General features: G+C 37.0%; 1 protein-coding gene across 1 annotated transcript; it reads left to right on the top strand.

The window, feature by feature from the left end:
* Nucleotides 1-546: 546 nt before the first annotated feature.
* Nucleotides 547-25,102, top strand: LOC137396909 (hemoglobin subunit zeta-like). Its single transcript, XM_068083206.1, has 4 exons — nucleotides 547-685; nucleotides 15,231-15,416; nucleotides 16,094-16,322; nucleotides 24,375-25,102. The coding sequence occupies exons 2-4, from the start codon at nucleotides 15,283-15,285 to the stop codon at nucleotides 24,504-24,506; spliced, it is 495 nt and encodes a 164-aa protein (XP_067939307.1). The 5' UTR covers nucleotides 547-685; nucleotides 15,231-15,282; the 3' UTR covers nucleotides 24,507-25,102.
* Nucleotides 25,103-25,923: the final 821 nt, after the last annotated feature.

Genomic DNA, 25,923 nt, shown 5'->3' with positions numbered 1-25,923 from the left:
ATTTTAAGCCAAGGGTGCGAGAGTGCCCTCATCAGTTGTAGGGGTGAAACTGTATAGGGGAGTGCTGCACTATACAAAGACTATTATCTAGAAAAGTTAGTGAACAAAAACGATTTCATGAATATGGTACAAATATAAGTATATTTAGTCTCTAGTTGTGTTCCATAGCATAATCAGCTGTAGGTAAGGGGGACAAGACGAGTGTTCGTATCAACAATAAAACATTGGTTATTATTAGCTCATCTATGCATGTTTGGAATCGGCCAAAGCCATGGACAAATAACACTAATAGATGCTGGAAGGAGTGTCAATAAACGCAGGATAAGCGTGTCAAGGTACTATGGATGACAAGACAAATTGAAATGTGATCCACTCGTATGTATATTTGGAGGGGCAGCGGCTAAGCCGCACCACGTGATGTCAGGAATTAGCAAATGAAATAAACTCTTCTAATTGAACTGCTGCCTGATCAATGCTTAGAATTGATAAAGCTTGTCGAGATCAATAGGGCTCATTTTCACACATGCTGCTGCCGCACACGCTGCCGCTCACATGCTCCTGATATACTAGAGCTCTACCGTTTTCTGAGCTGTTATAGGTGAAAGTTCCTATTAACTTGTTTGTGAATATTAACGACTTTAAGCCCAGCAGAGCAACTTACAGATGAGGAGCTGAACGCTATCAGGTAGTGAATTTATCTGGTTATTATATTATGTGAACTGGTAATTTTGAAGCACAGCGCATGCCTTGATTTTAGTAATTCATGAACTATATTGAATCTTTCGAGAACTTGGACTTTTTACCTTCAAATTTTAAAAAGAGAGAACGCTTTGGAAAGTACTTGAACTCATTTTAAAAAGCGGCGTAAGAACACAAAATATAAAAACTGTTATCTTTACTATAATAAGAACTGTGTCTGTCCGTCTGTTCAACGCTTAGAGGTTAGAAAAATGATTGCACCGCATAGGAATCAAACTCGCAACATTTGGCTTTGCCACCCAGCATGCTACCTGCACTAATCAAATGTTTAAGACTTACTGCTCATATTCTTAGTCTGGGCTTTACTGACACTCTTGACGATCTCTCACAGCAGACTCTGACTGCCAGGGTACTAGTAATTATAAAAATATAGTAATAATAAACATATATTGAATTTTTTTGTGAATTAAGTTGTTGCTCAAAATATATAATATTCTGTAGTGAAACTTATCCAGCTTCTCACCAGGGATGTTTGTAATGCTGGTATGTCATTAAAACAGCTCACTTCAAATCCTCTTACATAGAGGATCAACACAGCATTAGGACTCAGTGGGTTAGAAACCTTTCAGGCGGTTTCTACCTGATAGAATATTGTGTAATGAGTACGGATTGGTCTGTTTCTTTTGGTTGATAGATTTTGGACAGAGGTCAAAGCACGGTGGGGAGCTCAGCCTAGCACTGGAGAGGTCAAATCAGTTTGGTAAAGGTCACAGGCAGCGTGGCCCACATCAGTATTTATTTACTACGCTTGATTACCCTTTATCTAAATCGAGAACTCCTACCAGTGCAAATATGAGACTTTATGGCTACCCATCTCACTATAATACATAACATAGTATTTCATGTAAGCGGCTGCCAAGGGTTTAAAGTATTCAGAGGCTGACTAAACATATAGCATTGGCAGAGAATGGAGTGCTTCAATTCTAGTTATTCTCACATAACCTCTTCCAAACACCAGAGGAATTAGAATCTATGTGTATGTCTACAGCCTGTTTTAGTTTCCTTCAAAAACTTAGTTGGATTATGGTGGCTGTGTTGACTGAGGGACGCGCGCACTTTGTCTCCCACGGGGCTTAAGTAGGCTAAGTTTGATGAACCTGTGCAATGGAGTCCCAAAATACACCGCTTTCTTTTCCCTGAGAACGATGAGCTCAGCCGGGTTCCCCTACGCCTCTCACTTCCCCTTCTCACCTACCCTTTTTGCTTACCCCTCTCGCTTACCCCTCTCGCTTACCCCTCTCGCTTACCCCTCTCGCTTACCCCTCTCGCTTACCCCTCTCGCTTACCCCTCTCGCTTACCCCTCTCGCTTACCCCTCTTACTTACCCCTCTCACTTACCCCTCTCCCTTACCCCTCTCACTTACCCCGCTCACTTACCCTCTCACTTACCCCTCTCATTAACCCCTCTCACCTACCCCTCACACTTACCCCTCTCACTTACCCCTCTCACTTATCCCTCTCACTTACCCTTCTCACTTACCCCTCTCACTTACCCCTCTCACTTACCCCTCTCACTCACCCCTCTTACTTACTCCTCTCATTTACCCCTCTCACTTAACTGCTCTGACTCTCCTCTCACGTACTCCTAACGATTACATAACTAAAGAGAAAAGCCGGAAGGTCCCGCAAGCTGCAATATTAGAATAAGCACCTAAGTACATGTAGTTTGTGCATACGCATTACTCCATGTTTCCGTTATCTGGATATCATGAATATAACCTGTTAGTATTGAATGGTATTTCAAGTACACTTCTTTATTCAAATTGTATGGAAACTAGAGCAATCTCAGTTATCGAAGAACTTGCTAAACATGCTAATCTATCTATGGGTCTCTGAAGACTTCCAACAGGTCATATGGCATTTCTAACAAATGCTGCGCTGCCTGCCAACTAAAACATGTTTTCTATAAATAAATATTCATCCCTGTCGGTTGTATTTAGATGATAAAATAAATGCGCAACTTACTTATCAGAATGAATAGATCTATTATCCAAATAACGCTGGTCCATAGAAAGGCACTGTGTATGAAAAGATTTAAAAGGTTGACTTGCAACAAAGTTCACATTACAGTTATTTTGTATCAAAGGATTCACCATGTTTTACTCTGTTGTGTTGTAGGTGCAAAATATGTGGAAATGTGACTACAAGCTTTTAAAAGCTCAAAAACGAACAGTTAATCGCGGCCATCACAAAAACGCTGTAGATTAAAGTCTCTTTCCAAAACGGCTCAATTGGGATGTACTTGAATGAGATGGCTTCAGTTTACACGTTCATGCAACCTCATTCGTCGAAATATTTTTACACATATAGTTCACACATTCAATAAAACCATGTCTATTGTCCTTGCCTGTCTGTTTCATCATCATTGTAATGCTGTCACTTTGAGCACTGATATCTCAACACCTACCATAAAAATTCGTTTAATTTTTGAACCATAGCTCGAAGGAAAACATATCATTCTCTGATAAACATGATAAGCCTGTTGGTCACCTGTGGTAGTCAAAAAATGCTGCAGAAATTATTCGGGGTGTTTGGCAAGAAGTATGGGTCACATGATCAGATTACGACTAGACGATTAGACCAAGCCGAAACAAAATGGGAAAGTAGCGGGCATTTATATTTGATATGGGCTGTTCTGTGGAACCCGAAGTGTTTCTTATAAACTAGTGCTGTGAGACATTTTATATCGAGCCTTTTATTGGCCTTTCAATTCACGTGATAACATCACATGTCAAAACAATAACCAAATCATTTGAGTACGTCAGAGAAACAAATTGATTCCAACCTACAGCGTTTTCGTGATGGCAGCAATTAACTGTTCGTTTTTGAGGTTTTAAAAGCTTGTAATCAAATTTCCACATATTTTGCCCCTGCAAGAGAGCAGAGTAAACATGGTGAATCTTTTGGTACCAAACAACTGTAATGTGAATTTTGTTGCAAGTCAACCTTCAAGAATTTTTTTTCAAACTTGGTCTTTTTAAGCAGATCTTGTGTATTGTAAAGAGTATAGAAACTAATGTTCCTTGAGAGCTATAAATGCTATAGATTTATCTATAGCTAGCATCTATAGAGAGCTATAGATACTAGCTATAAAGAGTTATAGATGCTATCTATAAAAAGCTATAGATGCTAGCTTAGTCTCATCCATTCCAACAGGCGTTATTCTCAAGACTTGAATAATTCTGATTATTAAATTGTCTGTTCATGTCAGTTCAATGCACCCACGCAGTCTACTCTTGTCTTACCAACACTTTTACATGAATTCTGTTTAAGACACAACATGACTTTGAGCACGCATTTGTCTCTAAATACCGAGAGATTTTTAACATCAAAAGCGTGAAAACTAAAATTTCACAAAACATTGCAACTCTGTCATCATTATTGTCATAGCAGTCGGTTGGTGTGGCAATAGATGTCATATTAGCAGTCTGTTGGTGTGACAATAGTTGTTATTATAGCAGTCTGTTGTTGTGATAATAGCTGTTATTATAGCAGTTTGTTGTTGTGACAATAGCTGTTATTATAGCAGTCTGTTGGTGTGATAATAGTTGTTATTATAGTAGTCTGTTGGTGTGACAATAGCTGTTATTATAGCAGTCTGTTGGTGTGACAATAGCTGTTATTATAGCAGTCTGTTGGTGTGATAATAGCAGTTATTATAATAGTCTGTTGGTGTGACAATAGCTGTTATTATAGCAGTCTGTTGGTGTGACAATAGCTGTTATTATAGCAGTCTGTTGGTGTGATAATAGCAGTTATTATAGTAGTCTGTTGGTGTGACAATAGCTGTTATTATAGCAGTCTGTTGGTGTGATAATAGCAGTTATTATAGCAGTCTGTTGGTGTGATAATAGCAGTTATTATAGTAGTCTGTTGGTGTGAAAATAGCTGTTATTATAGCAGTCTGTTGGTGTGATAATAGCTGTTATTATATCAGTCTGTTGGTGTGATAATAGCTGTCATTATAGCAGTCTGTTGGTGTGATAATAGATGTTATTATAGCAGTCTGTTGGTGTGACAATAGCTGTTATTATAGCAGTCTGTTGGTGTGATAATAGCAGTTATTATAGCAGTCTGTTGGTGTGATAATAGCAGTTATTATAGTAGTCTGTTGGTGTGAAAATAGCTGTTATTATAGCAGTCTGTTGGTGTGATAATAGCTGTTATTATATCAGTCTGTTGGTGTGATAATAGCTGTCATTATAGCAGTCTGTTGGTGTGATAATAGATGTTATTATAGCAGTCTGTTGGTGTGACAATAGCAGTTATTATAGCAGTCTGTTGGTGTGATAATAGCTGTTATTATAGCAGTCTGTTGGTGTGATAATAGCTGTTATTATAGCAGTCTGTTGGTGTGACAATAGCTGTTATTATAGCAGTCTGTTGGTGTGACAATAGTTGTTATTATATCAGTCTGTTGGTGTGATAATAGCTGTTATTATAGCAGTCTGTTGGTGTGACAATAGCTGTTATTATAGCAGTCTGTTGGTGTAACAATAGCTGTTATTATAGCAGTCTGTTGGTGTGATAATAGATGTTATTATAGCAGTCTGTTGGTGTGACAATAGCTGTTATTATAGCAGTCTGTTGGTGTGACAATAGCTGTTATTATAGTAGTCTGTTGGTGTGATAATAGCTGTTATTATAGCAGTCTGTTGTTGTGACAATAGCTGTTATTATAGTAGTCTGTTGGTGTGATAATAGCTGTTATTATAGCAGTCTGTTGTTGTGACAATAGCTGTTATTATAGCAGTCTGTTGGTGTGACAATAGCTGTTATTATAGCAGTCTGTTGTTGTGACAATAGCTGTTATTATAGTAGTCTGTTGGTGTGATAATAGCTGTTATTATAGTAGTCTGTTGGTGTGATAATAGCAGTTATTATAGCAGTCTGTTGGTGTGATGATAGCTGTTATTATAGCAGTCTGTTGTTGTGACAATAGCTGTTATTATAGTAGTCTGTTGGTGTGACAATAGCTGTTATTATATCAGTTTGTTGGTGTGATAATAGCTGTTATTATAGTAGTCTGTTGGTGTGATAATAGTTGTTATTATAGTAGTCTGTTGGTGTGATAATAGCTGTTATTATAGCAGTCTGTTGGTGTGATAGTAGCTGTTATTATAACAGTCTGTTGGTGTGATAATAGCTGTTATTATAGCAGTCTGTTGGTGTGACAATAGCTGTTATTATATCAGTTTGTTGGTGTGACAATAGCTGTTGTTATAGCAGTCTGTTGGTGTGATAATAGCTGTTATTATATCAGTTTGTTGGTGTGACAATAGCTGTTGTTATAGCAGTCTGTTGGTGTGATAATAGCTGTTATTATAGTAGTCTGTTGGTGTGATAATAGTTGTTATTATAGTAGTCTGTTGGTGTGATAATAGCTGTTATTATAGCAGTCTGTTGGTGTGATAATAGCTGTTATTATAACAGTCTGTTGGTGTGACAATAGCTGTTATTATAGCAGTCTGTTGGTGTGACAATAGCTGTTATTATAGCAGTCTGTTGGTGTGACAATAGCTGTTATTATAGTAGTCTGTTGGTGTGATAATAGTTGTTATCATAGTAGTCTGTTGGTGTGATAATAGCTGTTATTATAGCAGTCTGTTGGTGTGACAATAGCTGTTATTATAACAGTCTGTTGGTGTGACAATAGCTGTTATTATAGCAGTCTGTTGGTGTGATAATAGCTGTTATTATATCAGTCTGTTGATGTGATAATAGCTGTTTTATAGCAGTCTGTTGGTGTGACAATAGCATTTGTTGTATAGGTTAAATACAACATCTCGAGCCAACTCAATGTCTTGCCATCATTTTTTATGCGAGTTTGATGAAAGGATGTCATTTCTTACCTCATTATATATTTATAAAATTCTTCATATTACACATTCAGCATCTGGTGTTCTAATTGTGTTAAACAGTGCTTTATGCCTTTCTGTTTTCGCTTCCAAATCATAAATTCCAAAACACTAGTGGTAGAGTTAGGGAAAAATAAGGAAGGCAACGCTATCTGTAAAGTTTAAACATAAGACTATGGATGAAGAAGAACAAAATCGTTGAATAACATATTTAAGATTATGTTAAGACAGTTAATTAGATATTGTGACGAGCAAATAGAGAGTTAGATGAAAAGAATAAAGAACAAGACGAGTAAAAGCATAAGATAGATTTAGATATAATTGATGATAGAGTATAAAACTTGGGAAATATATAAACAAATAATCTTATTATAATAAGAGCTATGTACATCCGTTCTCCGTCTGTTCATCTGTTCGTTCGTTCGTCCGTTTGTCTGTCTATCCCTCATTCTGTCCGTCCGTCTGTTTGTTCATTTGTCTGAAACCACGTTAACAATGTTAGAAAAAAAGCTGCCTTGCACAGCAATTGAACTCCCCTAGTTACAATTTACCGACACGTGCTCTAATCACCACACCACTCGACTACCAGGCCTCTTCATAAATTAATCATGCATATTGGGTTTACTCAGTGCACGGCACTGCCAAGCGTGCAAAATAATTTGTGTTAATTTAAATTCTTTGTAAGCTGAGTTACACTAAATTTGTATTTAGATCACCATGTATGCTTAGTCTATATCTTGTGTCTCTGAGGCTACGCTTCAATTTACTTGTTCCTAACGTAAGAACGGAAAGACAATCAAAACTTCTATGTATTGATTATTATTTTTAAATTATTCAGTTTCATACATACGTTTATAATTTTAGACATTTGTTTGTATATGCATTTGTTTGAATGCTGCACGTAGTTACTTGAGTATTCGTCATTACACCTTTTGAGCAGTCGAACAAAATCAATGAAATACAAAGCAAACAGCGGGGTTGGTGTATAAAGCACATCCACAATAGTATTACCTTCACTCACCGAGGTTTGACTGTACACATATTTGAGTTTATTCAAATAACTTTCTGATAACATGGAGAAAAATAAAAATGATAAACAAAAAACAAAGTATTTGAGTTGAAGATGACAAGAATTTGTAGAGATTGGAAAGTATAGAAATTGGAATGCACAGAGACAAGAATGGTTAGAGACAGGAATGTATAGAGACAGGAATGGTTAGAGACAGGAATGGGTAGAGACAGGAATGTGTAGAGACAGGAATTTGTAGAGACAGGAATGTGTAGAGACAGGAATGTGTAGAGACAGGAATGTGTAGAGACAGGAATGGGTAAAGACAGGAATGGGTAGAAACAGGAATGGGTAGAGACAGGAATGTGTAGAGACAGGAATGTGTAGAGACAGGAATGTGTAGAGACAGGAATGTGTAGAGACAGGAATGTGTAGAGACAGGAATGGGTAGAGACAGGAATGGGTAGAAACAGGAATGGGTAGAGACAGGAATGGGTAGAGACAGGAATGTGTAGAGACAGGAATGTGTAGAGACAGGAATGTGTAGAGACAGGAATAGAGACAGGAATGGGTAGAGACAGGAATGGGTAGAGACAGGAATGTGTAGAGACAGGAATGTGTAGAGACAGGAATGTGTAGAGACAGGAATGTGTAGAGACAGGAATGGGTAGAAACAGGAATGGGTAAAGACAGGAATGGGTAAAGACAGGAATGTGTAGAGACAGGAATGGGTAGACACAGGAATGTGTAGAGGGATGTTTAGAGACAGGAATGTGTAGAGACAGGAATGTGTAGAGACAGGAATGTGTAGAGACAGGAATGGGTAGAGACAGGAATGGGTAGAGACAGGAATGTGTAGAGACAGGAATGTGTAGAGACAGGAATGGGTAGAGACAGGAATGTGTAGAGACAGGAATGTGTAGAGACAGGAATGTGTAGAGACAGGAATGTGTAGAGACAGGAATGTGTAGAGACAGGAATGGGTACAGGAATTGGTAGAAACAGGAATGGGTAGAGACAGGAATGGGTAGAGACAGGAATGGGTAGAGACAGGAATGGGTAGACACAGGAATGTGTAGAGACAGGAATGTGTAGAGGAATGTGTAGAGACAGGAATGTTTAGACACAGGAATGTGTAGAGACAGGAATGTGTAGAGACAGGAATGGGTAGAGACAGGAATGTTTAGACACAGGAATGTGTAGAGACAGGAATGTGTAGAGGAATGTGTAGAGACAGGAATGTTTAGACACAGGAATGTGTAGAGACAGGAATGTGTAGAGGAATGTGTAGAGACAGTTCGCATTTAAATTAAACCTATACATTCAGTGGTAGAGCAGAGCAGTCAATACATTTAAAAAGAAAACGATTAACTTTTAGGGTCAATTAAAATACTCTTGGCAGATTATTGAAAAATCTGATAATTTTAGTAAAAAGTTTGGTCATATTGAAGTTATGCTTTTTGGTATTGGTTCAACCTTCTTTCAAATTCTTTAATTTTGTTGATCTTTCTCACAATGTGTTTTAGTCAAATAACATTTTTTTTAATTCTAAAATAAGTTTTTAGTATTAAAATACAATTGATAATTAGAGATAACTTTATATCATAAAAAGTAATATACTATGTTTGTGAATGAATTGAGAATCAGCTATAAAACAGTCAGTAATTGACATCTAGTATATAATATACTTAATATATAATATATATTAATATTTAATATATAATTTATATAATATATAATATACTATTACTAGACAAGGTGATTATAAAATAACAAATAGCAGTATGAGACTTTGTTTACAGGATCGAATAAAACCTTCGGCGTGTTCCTATTTGGGTCACATATTTTGGTCACAAGTGTACTCATACAAGCACCATGGCCAGTTCTATCATTGTTATTGCAATTACTGTTATTCTTTTTATTACTGAATTTTTGCTGTTTATAATCATACTAGTATTATTAATACTGGTTTGTCATTTATTCTTTGCTATCAGTCAACATTTATCAAACTGAAGCAGGCGGAGCCTTCTATGGATGGACTCACTCTGACCTTACGATGACCTTGTGACGACCTTGTGACGACCTTGTGATGACCTTGTGATGGCCTTGTGATGACTGTGACAAGGCCACTTTTTTGTTAGATGACTTTAACCAAAATTTCTTTGTCGATTTTGCTGTAACAGGACAGATCTCCAGCTGGCTGACCTTACTCTAACAGGACAAATCATCTAATGTAGGGTTGACCTTACTTCAGTATGACAAATCTTCCAATTTTTTGTTGGCTTAACTCTAACAGGGCAACTCTTTTGTTGTGTGATTTTCCTAACTGTTAGATGGCGATTTGTTGAATGGTGTTAAGCTCGCTAATATTATCTATCTATTATCTTGTTTGCTTGGATCCGGCACTTTGCCAACACCTCTAGATCGTCTGTCCAACTGTCTGTCTTTTTAAAGATAGTTTTCTAATATAAATGTGTACAGCTCAATAAATTAGCCTGTCAAACATGAAACAAGGAGCGATGGTACATGTAGATGACTTCAAATCTTTGTCGTATGTACAACCATGAGCATAATCTACGTGTAGTTTGATCTATCAGTCTTTGTGACGACTTGGGCCAGGTTTAATTGCTTACATTCGATATGAGAGTGCATCATTATCTAGTCCCACGGGTAATAATAGGATATTACACGTCATCTGTTGACCAGCAAGCCATAGAACAGGGCAGCAGTCGTGTCTTTGTGTTGGTATGCCACACGTGCGAGATAGGAGAAATGATTTGACCGCTTTCCCATAGGTCATGCATAACTCCTTTGTTTGATGCAATAACCATAATTACAATGTTTTCTTATATAAGGCTTTATTTTCCCATCTTCGCATTCCCGTGAGTCCGTGCATATTTTTTGCTGTCAAAATGCGTTTACATGCAGACGCTATTGATTCCCACTCCAGTTTTTTGATTATAACAATGATGAAAGAGACAGCAGCAGTCTGAAAGGAAGCCAGCTTGCGCTGTCATTGTTCTACATGTAGTGATCTACCTACGAGTATATCTAGATGTGCAGGCAGTTACTATGTAAAGGCTATTATGTAAAAAATAATTGAACAGATTGATGTCAAAGATCAAAAGTGAGTTGTTTTTATGTATAATTATGTCACTGCTGTGTGAACATGTTAGACTCTTTTTAATTAACCTTTTAAATAACATATTATTTTCATATATTTTGAATATGTCTGTTTTTCATTATGTTTGGAGTCCCCTCGTTTAGAATAAAACAAAAAAGTTTTATTCTAAGCAAGGATGCGAGACAAACCTCACCAGTCGTAGGGGTGTAGTGATGGAAGCGAATAGGTACTGAGCAAGGGGTGCGAGACAAACCTCAACAGTCATAGGGGTGTAGTGATGGAAGCGAATAGGTACTGAGCAAGGAGTGCGAGACAAACCTCACCAGTCATAAGGGGTGTAGTGATGGAAGCGAATAGGGACTAAGCAAGGGGTGCGAGACAAACCTCATCAGTCATAAGGGGTGTAGTGATGGAAGCGAATAGGGACTAACCAAGGGGTGCGAGACAAACCTCACCAGTCGTAAGGGGTGTAGTGATGGAAGCGAATAGGGACTAAGCAAGGGGTGCGAGACAAACCTCACCAGTCATAAGGGGTGTAGTGATGGAAGCGAATAGGGACTAAGCAAGGGGTGCGAGACAAACCTCACCAGTCGTAGGGGGTGTAGTGATGGAAGCGAATAGGGACTAACCAAGGGGTGCGAGACAAACCTCACCAGTCGTAGGGGGTGTAGTGATGGAAGTGAATAGGAGAGCGCTGTACCATGTGAAGTCTATTATGTGAAAAAAGAAGTACTGTACATCCTATAAACCTGTGAACCTAAAATTTTGTTTAAAAGTTTGGGGTGCGACTTATGCACGCAGTCTAAAAATTATACCTGTAAACTCTCCAGTACATTCATGATCACGTGATAAATCCAAGGTGACATATAATAAAACGATGTAAATATAACTATATAGGCCTAAAAGAGTTATATTAAATATTAATAAATTCAAATAAGATTTTTTATAGTAGTAATAATTAAAACAGTTTGACTGAGCTGTAGAAATGTTCAAATGCTAAAATTATTTATTTTATAATAAAAATTTATTCAATAATAAGACGCAGTTAATCCCACGACCAAACGAGCAGAGGCGAAGTTTGAGAGTTTTTATGATAAATGCATGTGCACACAACTTATGAAAATTATTCATCAACATTGAGACGAACCCTTGTATTAAAATTTCATGAACAAATTTAACCATCGTTTTGTAGATTAGTTAAAGTATAATAACAATACAAAACACATACAAACCTATTTAAATATGTTACAAAGTCTTTGTAAATTATCGAAATTCTCTTAAAACTTACTCATCTGATCGGATTATACACAAATAGACAGATTAATTTGGCCGAAACTCGTTATTAAAACTTGCTAAGCCTCACATTTATCAAAGTTAAGACCAGAAATTGAAACGCTGAGCGACAGGGATAGAACGATTAAGTCGTGCGCAGTTCACAAAAAAAACGTGCACATTTCACCAGTCTATAGCATTGTCGAATTGCCGAAGATTTCTGTAACTAACATAAAAGTACTGAAATCGTTTCATCTTTGCCGATTTCAAAGTATCCGACTTTTTAGAGACATTCGAGTACTTTGGTATTCTAACTGATGTCCAACGCAGTGTAAGTAAAGGAAATGACGATGATATTGTTTTCTAACGATTCTTATGAGATTACGATATTTAATTATAACTTTGGATATTATTCTTGATACTTCTTGATATTGTTAGCTATTACGTTTTGAAATGTAAACAAAATTGTGCATTGGTTTTCTATTATTACTGTATTACTATTACTAAGTTTGGATATTCTTTTTGATACTTCTTGATATTGTTAGCTTGATGTTTTTAAATGTAAACAAAATTGTGCATTGGTTTTCTATTATTACTGTATTACTATATTAATAATATTGGTTATTCTAATAATATCAGTGCATTTTACTTCTAATATTGGCCAATATTGCATTTCTCCTATTGCTGGGGGAGAGATATAAACATATAATCTTTTCCTTTCATGATTGCTATTTGTTGTATATAATATCACCCACACCCAGTACATTACAGCTACCATTGCAGTTATCCTATTGCACTGCAGTACCATTTGGCTGCTAATATTGCATTTCTCAACCCCTTTCTTTTTTCCAATATCACTTTGGTTGTGGGCTGTATGACAGTGGAATATCTCTTTGGTCGTGGGCTGTATGACAGGGGAATATCACTTTGGTCGTGGGCTGTATGACAGTGGAATATCACTTTGGTCGTGGGCTGTATGACTGGGGAATATCACTTTGGTCGTGGGCTGTATGACAGTGGAATATCACTTTGGTCGTGGGCTGTATGACTGGGGAATATCACTTTGGTCGTGGGCTGTATGACAGGGGAATATCACTTTGGTCGTGGGCTGTATGACTGGGGAATATCACTTTGGTCGTGGGCTGTATGACTGGGGAATATCACTTTGGCCGTGGGCTGTATGACAGGGGAATATCACTTTGGTCGTGGGCTGTATGACAGTGGAATATCACTTTGGTCGTGGGCTGTATGACAGTGGAATATCACTTTGGTCGTGGGCTGTATGACTGGGGAATATCACTTTGGTCGTGGGCTGTATGACAGGGGAATATCACTTTGGTCGTGGGCTGTATGACAGTGGAATATCACTTTGGTCGTGGGCTGTATGACAGTGGAATATCACTTTGGTCGGGGGCTGTATGACAGTGGAATATCACTTTGGTCGTGGGCTGTATGACAGTGGAATATCACTTTGGTCGTGGGCTGTATGACAGTGGAATATCACTTTGGTCGTGGGCTGTATGACAGGGAATATCACTTTGGTCGTGGGCTGTATGACAGTGGAATATCACTTTGGTCGTGGGCTGTATGACAGTGGAATATCTCTTTGGTCGTGGGCTGTATGACATTGGAATATCACTTTGGTCGTGGGCTGTATGACAGTGGAATATCACTTTGGTCGTGGGCTGTATGACAGTGGAATTTTTAGTTAATAGTAATAATAAGTAATTATTATTACTGCAAAGTTAATTATTTAGTTTAAGTCAGGAAAAATCCAGTGCTTATACTGCCATAATGAAGTCATTAGTTGTGGTCCCTGTCATACGACTTGTCCAGCATTAGATTCCACTTGTTAGGTTGTTTTCCGTTAATGCAAAAAACTCCGGCAGCCTTCCGGTTGGTAGGTTCCAAAGCTACAGTCTTCAACTTTGAATTTAGATGCTGTGTTTGCCCTTCTTGATGAGATGCAATACAAAATATGCTCATTAATTTAGTACCTGTTTACTGTTTACTGGTAATTTGTAGAAGGTGTAGTGCAACCTGCCTCTTCCCTCCCCCTCGCATCAAAAGTGAAAACAGTTATTGGTCGATTGCAGCCTCCTTGGCTACATGCATGTGTATGATGACAAATAGAGACAACTTTGCGAATAACTTGCCTGGTTAAATTAAGTGTATTAAATGAATGGAAACCTGTGGGTGGGGCTCATCCATGCTGTATACTTGTAAACCAAAAAATAACCTTCAAGGTTTTGGGGTGTGGCTTATAGAGGAGGATTTACAGTAAACATAGAAATTATGTATATATAGAGATTAATAGATATATATAGAGATTAATAGATATATATAGATAGACCTGAATTCTAATATCCCTGGTCAGTGCTGTTTAAAGCTAATTAAAATTAAATTAAAAAATTAAATAAAAAAATTTAAGAAATTAAAATAAAAAAACAAAAAAGAATAATGTAAATGAAGCATATTGAAAAAAAGCTCTTTTTGTATAACGTGGTTCTATAATGTGTATAAAGTGTTAGTGTCTGGTATAAGGTCTACTGGTATAAATATGAATGTAGTGGGTTAGTCAGGCAGATCGCAGATATGATTTGAGTATTTTAAACAGCAATTTTGTTTTATACCTATGTTTCTGAGCTGAGTATAGTACAGGTATGAGTATATCTAGTTGCTAGCCGTGTTCCGTAGCACAATTAGCTGTAGGTAAGAGAAGACAACAGAGACAACGTTTGTATTGAAACACGGGAAGGACTGGTTGTTATCAATGATTAGTTGAGTTTCATGCTAAAGCCTGGTTCCCATATACGCCTGGTTCCCCTGGTTCCCATATACGCCGGAAGTGCCGCAGGGCTGTCAGCGGTGAAATGTGAACCTACTCCCCGAATACCGCGGGTACTCGTCGGTAGTCAACGCAAGAGTTCAGCGCTGTTCAACTTTCGCGAAGAGCCGCAGGCAAAGCCTTCCCAAAATGCACTGTATGTGGGAAAGTCAGCACTTTTGAGACGACATGGCTAGCGACCATTTTTACTCGATCCCCAGCAATGCAGCGTTATGTAAGCATGACCGCCAAGCCTAGCGCCGCAAGTGTTTTGCTGCGCGAGATTACCGCCGAGGCCTCGCATTCAATACAGGAACCAGGCTTTAGACTGAGATATTGAGGTACCACTCTCAGGTATCTCATGTGGCTGTTTCTGTTCAGGTAACCAAGAAACTCAAAAGAAAAGGAGTATTCGAGAAGAAGTGAGGCAGCCATGGGAAACACAGCTGATGGCAAACCAGCTAAGCCTCCAGTCAGCCTCACAAAGAAACAAAAGACTTTGATCACAAAGAACTGGTATAAGCACATACACAAGGATGAGTTTATTGGAGCCAAATTCTTTGACCAGTATGTCTATGGCCTAGTCTCTACCTGTCCAGATGTTGTCAGTATGCCTATGTCTATGTCTATGTCTATGCCATTAAACGGAACAGAGATAACCAGTACATCTGGCAGTCTCTAATTGTCTGAAGATGTATAGAGGCTGTGTTGTAGCTGTTTGTACTAAAAACATTCCTGGAACTGCTACAAGCAATATTTTTCTTTAATATTGCTTGTTGCAGTTTTAAAAGTGAATAGATTCCAATTGCTGAAGTCTATTCATGCCAGACTTACTTTAAACTTCACAGAGTTACAGAACTAGAGGTAACCCGCTGTGAGCATTCAACAGCTGACAATTCAAATTAGTATATCGCTCATTTTTACTGTAACTCTACGTGTATTCAACGTTGGTTTATATGCAGTAAAAGTTAATTTGCATGAGTTCCGCGTTGGTTAACATGTGTTAAAAAGTAATAAATAAATTTGTTTTACGTGAATGATTTCTCTTTTCCTCCTCCTACCTTTACAAGAATTGTAATCTAATTTTATATTTAGAGATCATTGAACTCTACTACTTAGCTAATTATCATGCAGTTTTCTAAACTCAATTCAGCTTACTGCTCTCCAAACTATAGCATGAGTATTTCTGCCTAAACTCTTTTCCTCTTGATGACTGATGCTAGAAGTCTGTGCTTTTTCTGCAGAATGTTCAGCGAGAGCCCCGAGTCTAAAGATGCCTTCGGTATCTTTGCTGAAATCAATGTGAAGGATGATCACTATAATGAGGTGCTGCACAGGCACGGCAGCAGAGTGAAGGGCGCTGTCGGGAAAGTTGTTGAGGCCATCAGCAGCCATAAAGACTACTCTCTGTATATTCACAAGCTTGGCTGCCGGCATTACAAGGAATATAAGTTTGACCCTCAGTACATTCAAGTGAGTGAACCTTAATGTGAAATAAAAAGTAAAACGATATCAACAAGGTTTTTTCAACTACATTTTTTAAATTAAAATCGCTTTCGTTAGTTGCTTTGAAGCCACTTGAATGTACACCTGACAGCATTTTGTGATCAACAAACATAAACTCTTTTCTAAGCAAGGAAACGTATCACTCTCTGTCGTAGGCCCTAGCACACAAAAATAGATCTCTATTATAAATGTTTTTCTGTTCTATCATATGCACGGATATCTCTGGTAAAGATCTTTGGAACAGTATCGATTATCAACTGAGGCTCTATACTAGATTGCGCATGTTTTCTATGCTATACTGTGCGGCAACGTCATTGGAGTAGTCTTCTTAGTACAAGAGTGTGATTAAGTTCAAAGAGAATCGTACCACCCAAGTTGGTATAACTGATAGAATAATTCTATGTATGAGTCATGCAGTTTCCATAGTAATCATACAGACAAGGCGTTTCAAGGTGTAGCTCCTAGATGAATCCAAACAGCTAACTAAATGATACTACGTTTAAATTTAAAGACTCCAGATTCCTACTCACAATGTTTCAATGACATGATTGGTCCATAAGTTTGCATCATCCGAAAGATCAAAATGGCAAAAATCTGCAAATCAAACAAGTTTTGTTATTTGCAAATATTTACTGAATATTTCATGCTTGCGGAAAATGGAATTGGATCTTGGAAATGATACGCAAAAAGATGAAGCTTAGATGCACACGACTGTTAGAGAACTTTGTATTTGCCCAGGTTGCCTTTAGCCCACTCACTCCTTAATCTCAGTTTGGTCCAAAGTTTATTTGAATATAATTTTTTGTAATACTTTAATTATTGTGTTAAAGTAAATGTTCATTCTTAATTCTGTCACCAATTCTTTTATAAACAATCAGTGGAAACATGAGAGGTGGTTGCTGCCAGCAGCGGCAGCAGCAGCTTACCCTCTCAAGTGTCTTGCTAATATTCTGCTCTTTCTAATTAAGCTCAGAGCATGAAATCTCCATTAACTGAAGTGTGCAACGACCTCTCAAGTGTTCAATGACCTCTCAAGTGTTGCTTTCATGTTTAAATTAATAGCATTTTAATCATAGATGGATACAGCTTTATCTCCAGGCAGCTTTGGCCCTGGAGTATGCTATTATAAGCATCCTAGTTTAATTTTCTCTGAGAGAAGTAGAACACAGATATCATAAGCTTTTGGCTACAGTAATCTCAAAGCAATTATGCCCCCTTCCCAAGAATAATTTAGTGTTTTTTGGCCTCATCATTTTGGTGTCGAGGTTATGGCTCTATTTTTAAACCGCTTTGCATCAAAATAAAAGAATCAATTTGGCATTGAATGACAAATATGTATTATTATATTTATTTAAATATTATTATATATTATTATTGCACTGTATAAATTTCAATAAACTAGGAAAGTATCCAAACCTTTATTTTATCAATAATCAATAATAATATCAATAATCAATAATAATATCAATAATGCAAACAATACCTTGACAACCTTTGGGGGACATTGACAACAAGACTTGGCACATACAACTATTGACATATATATGTTCACATATATTCTCACATGTGACATAAACATGGCGGCCACTAGTAGATATTGGAAAACTGTTTTTAAAAGATCATTTGTGTGGTAACTAAATTTGTCAATAATAATTTTTTTCTGTAATTCACTTTATGTCATGGACTAAATGTATTTTCGCACTCAGCTGTTTTTATCTGTAACACATTTTTCTTTGAGCAAAAATAAAATGCACAAACTTTATTGCCGTTAAAAATACGTGATGAGCCAATTTTAGGTTCATTCAACCCTGACTATCCTTCATTAATGGTAATAAATACCCTGACTATCCTTCATTAATGGTAATAAATAAACCAACGGTAAAAGTGAACTGGAAAGTCTACTGAGAACGTCATTAGCTTCACGCAACTGGCATTAAAGACTGGTTCACACTATATCGCCGTTGGTCAGCGTTTCCTTTTCGTCGTTCATCATCGATTATGTGAACCGTGAATTGATGGCATCGACAAAGCATCGCGGACACGTCAGGAAAATTAGCAGCTGTCAAACTTTCCCAATATTTCACCAAGTATCGACGACCGCCTTTCAAATGTGGACCATTTCAGCGATGGTAATTCGTGGTCGCCATAGGGTAATTTATTCATATTCGTTTGTGATAGTCGCTGCGAGACTTGTTTCTGATTCCATCAGGCCAAAACAAAGAGGTTTTTTCGCGAAAATTTTAAAAGATAAATGAGAGCATTACGCCATGGAGTATTTCCTGATGCAAACACAGATGGGTTTGTGATAGTGTGAACATGGTAATCATCGACGATCAGCGAAGTATTGTGGCATCAACGCCGAGGTACGACGATATAGTGTGAACCTGCCTTAACTCTCATTGGTCAATTTATTTGTCAACTCATTTGTAACTACAGCAAATATATACACTAATTCTCAGTGAAGCATTAATTCGATATGGGTAACTATGACTGTAGTTTATTCTAGCAGTGATAACCTGCTTAGGGGCTTCTGCTTAGAAAACAAAATGTGTCATGAAAGGTGAGCTCATCAAGTGCACCCCTAAGGTTGACTCAAGAGCTCTCTAGGCTAATCTAAGATAAGTGCTAAACTCTCATAAGCAAAGCTGAACAACTCCCTTCTGCTAGACGATGTAGGCGTGCCGGTATTCTCTCACTTCAGCCAAGAAAACTCCAAACAATTGCAATAGCCTTTCAGACCTGCTGCTTGGCATGCATTCCAAGTAGGACGTTGTCGGTAGCCAAGTTATGCTCTCATTTCATCTGCCAAAGCGGTCATTAAGCAGTCTAATGAATGAGGGCGTGTCAACGCTCAATGTTTACTCACCCACTTAGTGCAGTGTTCAGCACTCCACAACAAGTTATTTGAGCTTCATGCGCACATCTTCTCTATCGCTTCAATGCCCAGATGATGCAAATCTGGAATTGTCCTCACGTTGAGTTACCATGTGATAAGTGTTTTAACGGTTTTCAGTATTACATTCGCCCGTTGTGGATTAACTCAGGCGCCTTATTTTTGAAGAAAGGAATTCTACGCCAGAGGTCATAGCGCCGCACTCCTGCAGCTGCATTTTTTGACACAATTGTAGAAAACTTTTAAAATGGAATAGCTAGCGCGGCATTTTCTTGTGTATTATACACGAGTGCTGTTTCCACCTTTTGCAATCATGAAACATTAAACAAAAATTTGTAAGCGACAAAACTCACTTGACTTGAAGTTTTTTGCCGTTTTCATTTTGTGAATGACTTCGCAAATGTTTCTACTATCCGCGCTATAGAAACAGCTTACACTCATCATTATAGTAACCAGACTCACATCTTGCTGTGAAATCAAACACAGATGTTGAGGCTGACAGGTTAAGCCCAAACAAATCACCAAATTTATGGAGTTGTGTCCTGTTTTTTTTATTATAGGGTGGAAAGCATGACATTACTGGCAATATCAGAATGTTTTGAAAGAATTATTCCTTTCAATTAGGTAAAAAACAACTTGCTCTGTAGGGCAAGTTGTTTTACCTAATTTTGTTGTTCCATTTTATTGTTTTAATATTTTATTGTTCCAATAAAATGGAACAATTTTATAAAGATTCTGGTTATGTCAAAGTGCGGAAGCACCAGTTTCAGCCGTTTATCTTCAACAGCATATGTTTATAAGGAATAAATAGATGGTTTCATTAGCATCAGATATTCATATGTTTACACAGCATTTTGAGAAAAATGGTTGGACAATTTCTAACCAACCTACATTGTTAAATCATTTGAAACATCTGTAGCGATGTCTCTGAGGCTAAATTCAAAGTTTTATTTCGACAATAATGAGCAAATACAATATAAAATATATGTCAATAGAAACGTGTAACACTAAAACCTGAATGCATTAGGCCTAGCTGATGTCATGATGAAAAGGACAAACAGGAAGTGCAACTATTAATGTCATTTTGAACAAGTATTTTTCTCCTGAACAGTTGATCTGCAATTAAGTTTTGTTAATTTTGATCTTGAAACATCCTGGCAGTCAGTTAACCTCAAACAACATATAAAATCTCGAACGACAGAAAAAATTTCTATACTTTCTGATAAGATTTTTTTTAATTTGATGTGAGTAACTCTTTAAACGGGTTTCCCAGAACATACTATTTAGTCTTATAAATATGTTTAGTCACAATTCTGACATCTACCTTCAGACATATTGCTTAAAATAGTTATTAGCAGAGGTGCCTCAACTTACCTTTCATATGCAACAAGAGTGCTTAACTTGACCACTGTCACAAATCTTTACTATAATAGGAGCTGTGTACATTCGAAGCCACGGGTGTAATAGTTGGAATAAATGAATCACCGGCTCGGGATTTGAACTCCACAATTGGCTTAACAATCAGGCGCATTACTGTCTGCGTCACTTGACCACCTTGACATGGTGTGTTATTATTGTGCAGGTAGTTATTAGACCAAACGATCTCTCACGGTGCACTAAGTAATGGATCAAGGGTAATAGGTCAAGGGTAATAGGTCAAGGGTAATAGGTCAAGGGTAATAGTTAAACTAATTTCTGTAGCGATTTTGTAGCAACTACTGATTTTGCTACTGAAGGGTTTTGATTATAATCTGTTTTACCGAAGATGAGAAAAGTCTTTGGAGAATTGCAAATAAATTTGTTGACTGCTTGCGAAACGAATCATGCTTGTTTAAAAAACACAAAATGCACGATTTATGTCATACGAATAACACCCAATTACAAATAATTAGTATTGTGAAGGGCTAGAGTATCTCTAAGTTTAGGCGTATTTCTATGTTTAGGGGTATCTCTAAGTTTAGACGAATCTGTAAACAGCTAAACGGTAGCTTGTGTAAACGTATGACAACAGGAAATATCGACTTGATTAATAATTTACTGATACTGACGCCGTCTATATATATAATTAGCTGTAAGCTGGCTTTGCTTGTAATCTCATTCATTTTCAAAGCTAACTTCTAGACTGCTTTGATGACAACAATCCATGAACACAGTTGCCTTCTGCTCATAGAAGACAACTCCCCTTAATGCTTGCAAAGTGCATTCTAGAGTCTCTACTCACATACATGTAGATTGTGAATTTATATGGTAAAAGAAAAGTCTAAGATTACCAATTGAACTTGGCATTGCTTAAGATGGGCCTCTTTTTTACGTTAGTAAGCCGCAAGCAACACACAGAACTCTCGCAGTATGTTCCACTGTAACTTACATCGTGAGAATTTGGACATAGTGGTATAGACAGTAGAGTTCCAGTTCTGAGACATGTTCAAATCATACTAAATGCAATCTGTCTCAATCACCTCTATTTATTGCTTATAGTATTTCTTTGGCGCGACGATTTTAAGCAAGATTGCGCGATTAGAGCTTTATAAGTATATAGATAGATTATGACTCCACCAACAAATACTCATCCCATAGATTGAACAAGTGAACTACCATAACCTGAGTCTTACGCTTCACTTGATCATATTAAGCTTTGCTTGCGAGACACTCTATTGGGGTTGATCGGGCTGATTATATCATCATTGACAGCGCTGATTTTGCTACAAGCAGTTTTCTTTTATCTTCTTTAGAAAGTAAAGATTTTTATCTTATGTATTTTAGGTGTTCTTCATTCAATTTTTACACGCAGCAGCCTTTTGCAGCAACACAAATTATTTTTGTCTCTTGGGCTGTCTGTCTGCCTGTCTGTGTCGGTGGTAATTTTTGGCTTAAATAAGAATCTTATGACTTATGCTTTGATTTCTGCTCTCTCTTCTCTGTTGTCGGCTGTCCGCTGTCTGATTACTGTGACGCAGTCCATCCATCAAATATCGCATTATGATATATCAAACGTTAGTTAGCAAAGGAATAATATGATTAGAGACGCTAACCACTTCTCATAGGAGCTAATTAGCTTCTGGGTATAAAAAATTACGAACAGATACTGGATGATGTGTACTAGAGAAAGGGTTAAAGCACAACTGCCAAAGTTCACACCATGATTTTGTCTGGTCGCACGGGTTTCTCTAATAAAACTCAGCAGTCTTCGATATCATGTTGCACCTAATCAACGACGTAGCTGTTTGATTGTTTGCCAAAATGCATATGGCAGGAATGTGATACACTACATTTCGATTGTGCTGATAATGAGAATTTGGAGTTGTGTACACATTGAGTTAGAGGGCGATAAGTGTTTCAATTGGCATTCGATTGTTGTGGATTATTGCGGACGGTTTTCTAAAAGATAAGGAATTCTACGCCAAAAGTCATAGCGGCGCACTCCTATCTCTGTCACTTATCAGCACGTTTTCGAAAAAAGAACGACTGAAATGTGGAAAATGTTTAGAATGGAATATCTTGTGCAGCATTTTCTTGTGTATCATTCACGAGTGCATTCTTCATCTTTCGCAAGAATGAAAAATTTTTTAAAAATTGGCAAGGAACAAAACTCGATCGATTGACTTGCGAGTTTCTGTCATTTTCATTTTGGGGATGACGTAAACTTGCGAACTAACCGCGTCATAAAGATTATTTTATCTAGAGTTGCACTAGTTTTATCTAGAGTTGCACTTGTTTTATCTAGAGTTGCACTGGTTTTATCTAAAGTTGCACTGGTTTTATCTAGAGTTGCACTAGTTTTATCTAGAGTTGCACTAGTTTTATCTAGAGTTGCACTAGTTTTATCTAGAGTTGCACTAGTTTTATCTAGAGTTGCACTGGTTTTATCTAGAATTGCACTGGTTTTATCTAGAGTTGCACTTGTTTTATCTAGAGTTGCACTGGTTTTATCTAAAGTTGCACTGGTTTTATCTAGAGTTGCACTAGTTTTATCTAGAGTTGCACTAGTTTTATCTAAAGTTGCACTTGTTTTATCTAGAGTTGCACTGGTTTTATCTAGAGTTGCACTAGTTTTATCTAGAGTTGCACTAGTTTTATCTAGAGTTGCACTAGTTTTATCTAGAGTTGCACTGGTTTTATCTAGAATTGCACTGGTTTTATCTAGAGTTGCACTTGTTTTATCTAGAGTTGCACTGGTTTTATCTAAAGTTGCACTGGTTTTATCTAGAGTTGCACTAGTTTTATCTAGAGTTGCACTGGTTTTATCTAGAGTTGCACTGGTTTTATCTAAAGTTGCACTGGTTTTATCTAAAGTTGCACTGGTTTTATCTATAAGAACTTGACAGTTTTCGAGCTCCTTACACAACTAGGCAACAATGTAGCAGATTAATTGTTTGCCATAATGCATATGGCAAGAATGCTATAGCCGTTAATTGTTTATGATCTGGCAGTAAAGTCAGATGCTGCCAACAGGGAGACAAAACCAGTGCATTAACTAATTGTACTTGAGCCAGTTTACATATCTCAGTGTGACTCATCACAGAACATGTACATTGACAAGTGTGACAGGTGATGTGAGCAACACCATGTTTCTACAACACTGTTAACCCGCATATATATCTATATACATGTATATATAAATATTAGTATATAATATATTATATATAATATTATTATATTATATATAATATATATTTTTATAAAAGAATATGTATATCTTGTATTATATATTACATATACTATATCATATATCATATTATATAATGTCTTATTTTATATATTATATATAATATATATTTTTATTGGGCAGCCCATAATCATTTTTATAAAAAATAGTTTTACATATAATGCTGCAAAAAATAATGAATAAAAAGAAAGGTATCACAATATGGCTTTGATATACTTTTATTGATGCGTGAGCATGAATGGCATGTGTGCGTGTGTGCGTGTGTGCGTGTGTGCGTGTGTGCGTGTGTGCGTGTGTGTGTGTGTGCGTGTGTGCGTGCGTACGTATGTACATGCGTGGCAGTGTAAGCCATTTCTCAGCCAATGTATCATCTCATATTTGGTCACTTATGCAAACTAATGTCGCAGTTTTCTTTAGAGTTGTTTAATCTGTAGCTGTTTATTTTATTCTATTGCTTCAGGTGCTGCTCAGCTACTTCCTCATAGCCATAAAAGAAGCGATGGCAGATGATTGGAGTGATGAGATCAAGCAAGCCTTCACCATTCTCTTTGAAATTGTCTCCTTTTACATGTTAAATTCAGTTTCTCATTAGCCTCTGTCAGCATTCAGCCATGATGGGGACACAACTCCCAATAATTTATGACATACTTTAAGCAGGCATATATAGCGTAGAAAGATATACATATAGTCTAGATATGTATACCATATGGTACAGATATGTGTACATGTGATATACACGCCTATTTATATTATATAAAAATTTATATCAATGATGTAGCTTTGTATGCATAGGGTGCAGACACCCATACACATTGGTAGAAATGATACAGACATGTATACATATGGCATATACACATAGAAATGTGATAGAAGCTTGTATACATATGGCATATACACATATTCCATACAGAGCACAGAGTCATACAAGTACAGAGTCAACATGGACAGAAACATAAACATAGGACAGAAATTATTTTTCAAATTTTGTGCCGGTAGTTTTATGAGATTTTGTGCTGGTATTTCTATGAAATTTTGTGCTGATAGTTCTATGAGCTTTTGTGATGTTAGTTCTATGAAATAATTTTCAGTGGTGTACACTCTTCATTCTTGCCTACAGTTGCCTACAGGTAGTAGGCAAGAAAGAAGTCTTCAATGTTGCACTTTCCATTCTGTTTAAAATTTAGCTTCAGAGCTCTAATGGAAAAATAAAACTTGATTGTAATTGGGAACAAAGTGTGATACAATAAATGCAGTTTTAAAATTTCGAAGGCAAGCTTTTTAAATATGACTAAAAATAATAGATTGCTGTACAGCACATATATGAGGAATGATAATGATTTCAGTGTTTGTTAGATGCATATAAACAAACATGTTAAAGCAATTAGCATTGTGACAATAACTCCAAATTGAACTGTAAACTGTGAAGCACAAGTAAAGAGAGGATGACTCTCTTTAACGATATAAACAATGAAAAAGCAACTTGTTCAAAGAACGATTCTTCCGCAACCACAAAACTGCAATAAGCTGATGTAATTGAGATAACTCTTTGTGAAAAGAGTCCTGTATACTGAATGCAATCAGCGTAAACTAGGATTATCCTTCATAATATTTTCAAATGATAAGTAGTGTGACATGATTACCGGCTGTATTGTCTGGCTGGGTAAAAATAAAGCAAACTGAAGTGTAAACTATTGTTCATTACTAGAAATTTTGAATGTCAAGTAAACTAAATATACAGAGATGTTTATCATGAGACCAGCTGAATTGTTATCAGGGACACAAGTCACGTGCTTTGAAATATAGTACATAGTCAGATGATTTCATGGTTTTTGGGCAAACAGTTATTATTCTGCTGTATCATTTAGGCAATGTGAAACAGTATAGGCCTCTAAACAGGTCTAACTGCAGTTAATCTCATGCTGCCAGCCACCATAGTTGATAAATAATCTCACGCTGCCAGGCACCATAACTGACAGTTAATCTAACGCTGCCAGCCACTATAACTGATA

The sequence above is a fragment of the Watersipora subatra genome, chromosome 5 (genome assembly GCF_963576615.1).
Source record: "Watersipora subatra chromosome 5, tzWatSuba1.1, whole genome shotgun sequence".
Classification (NCBI taxonomy): domain Eukaryota; kingdom Metazoa; phylum Bryozoa; class Gymnolaemata; order Cheilostomatida; family Watersiporidae; genus Watersipora; species Watersipora subatra.
Note: the sequence above shows the minus strand (reverse complement) of the source record. Positions and strands in the feature narration are given on the sequence as shown.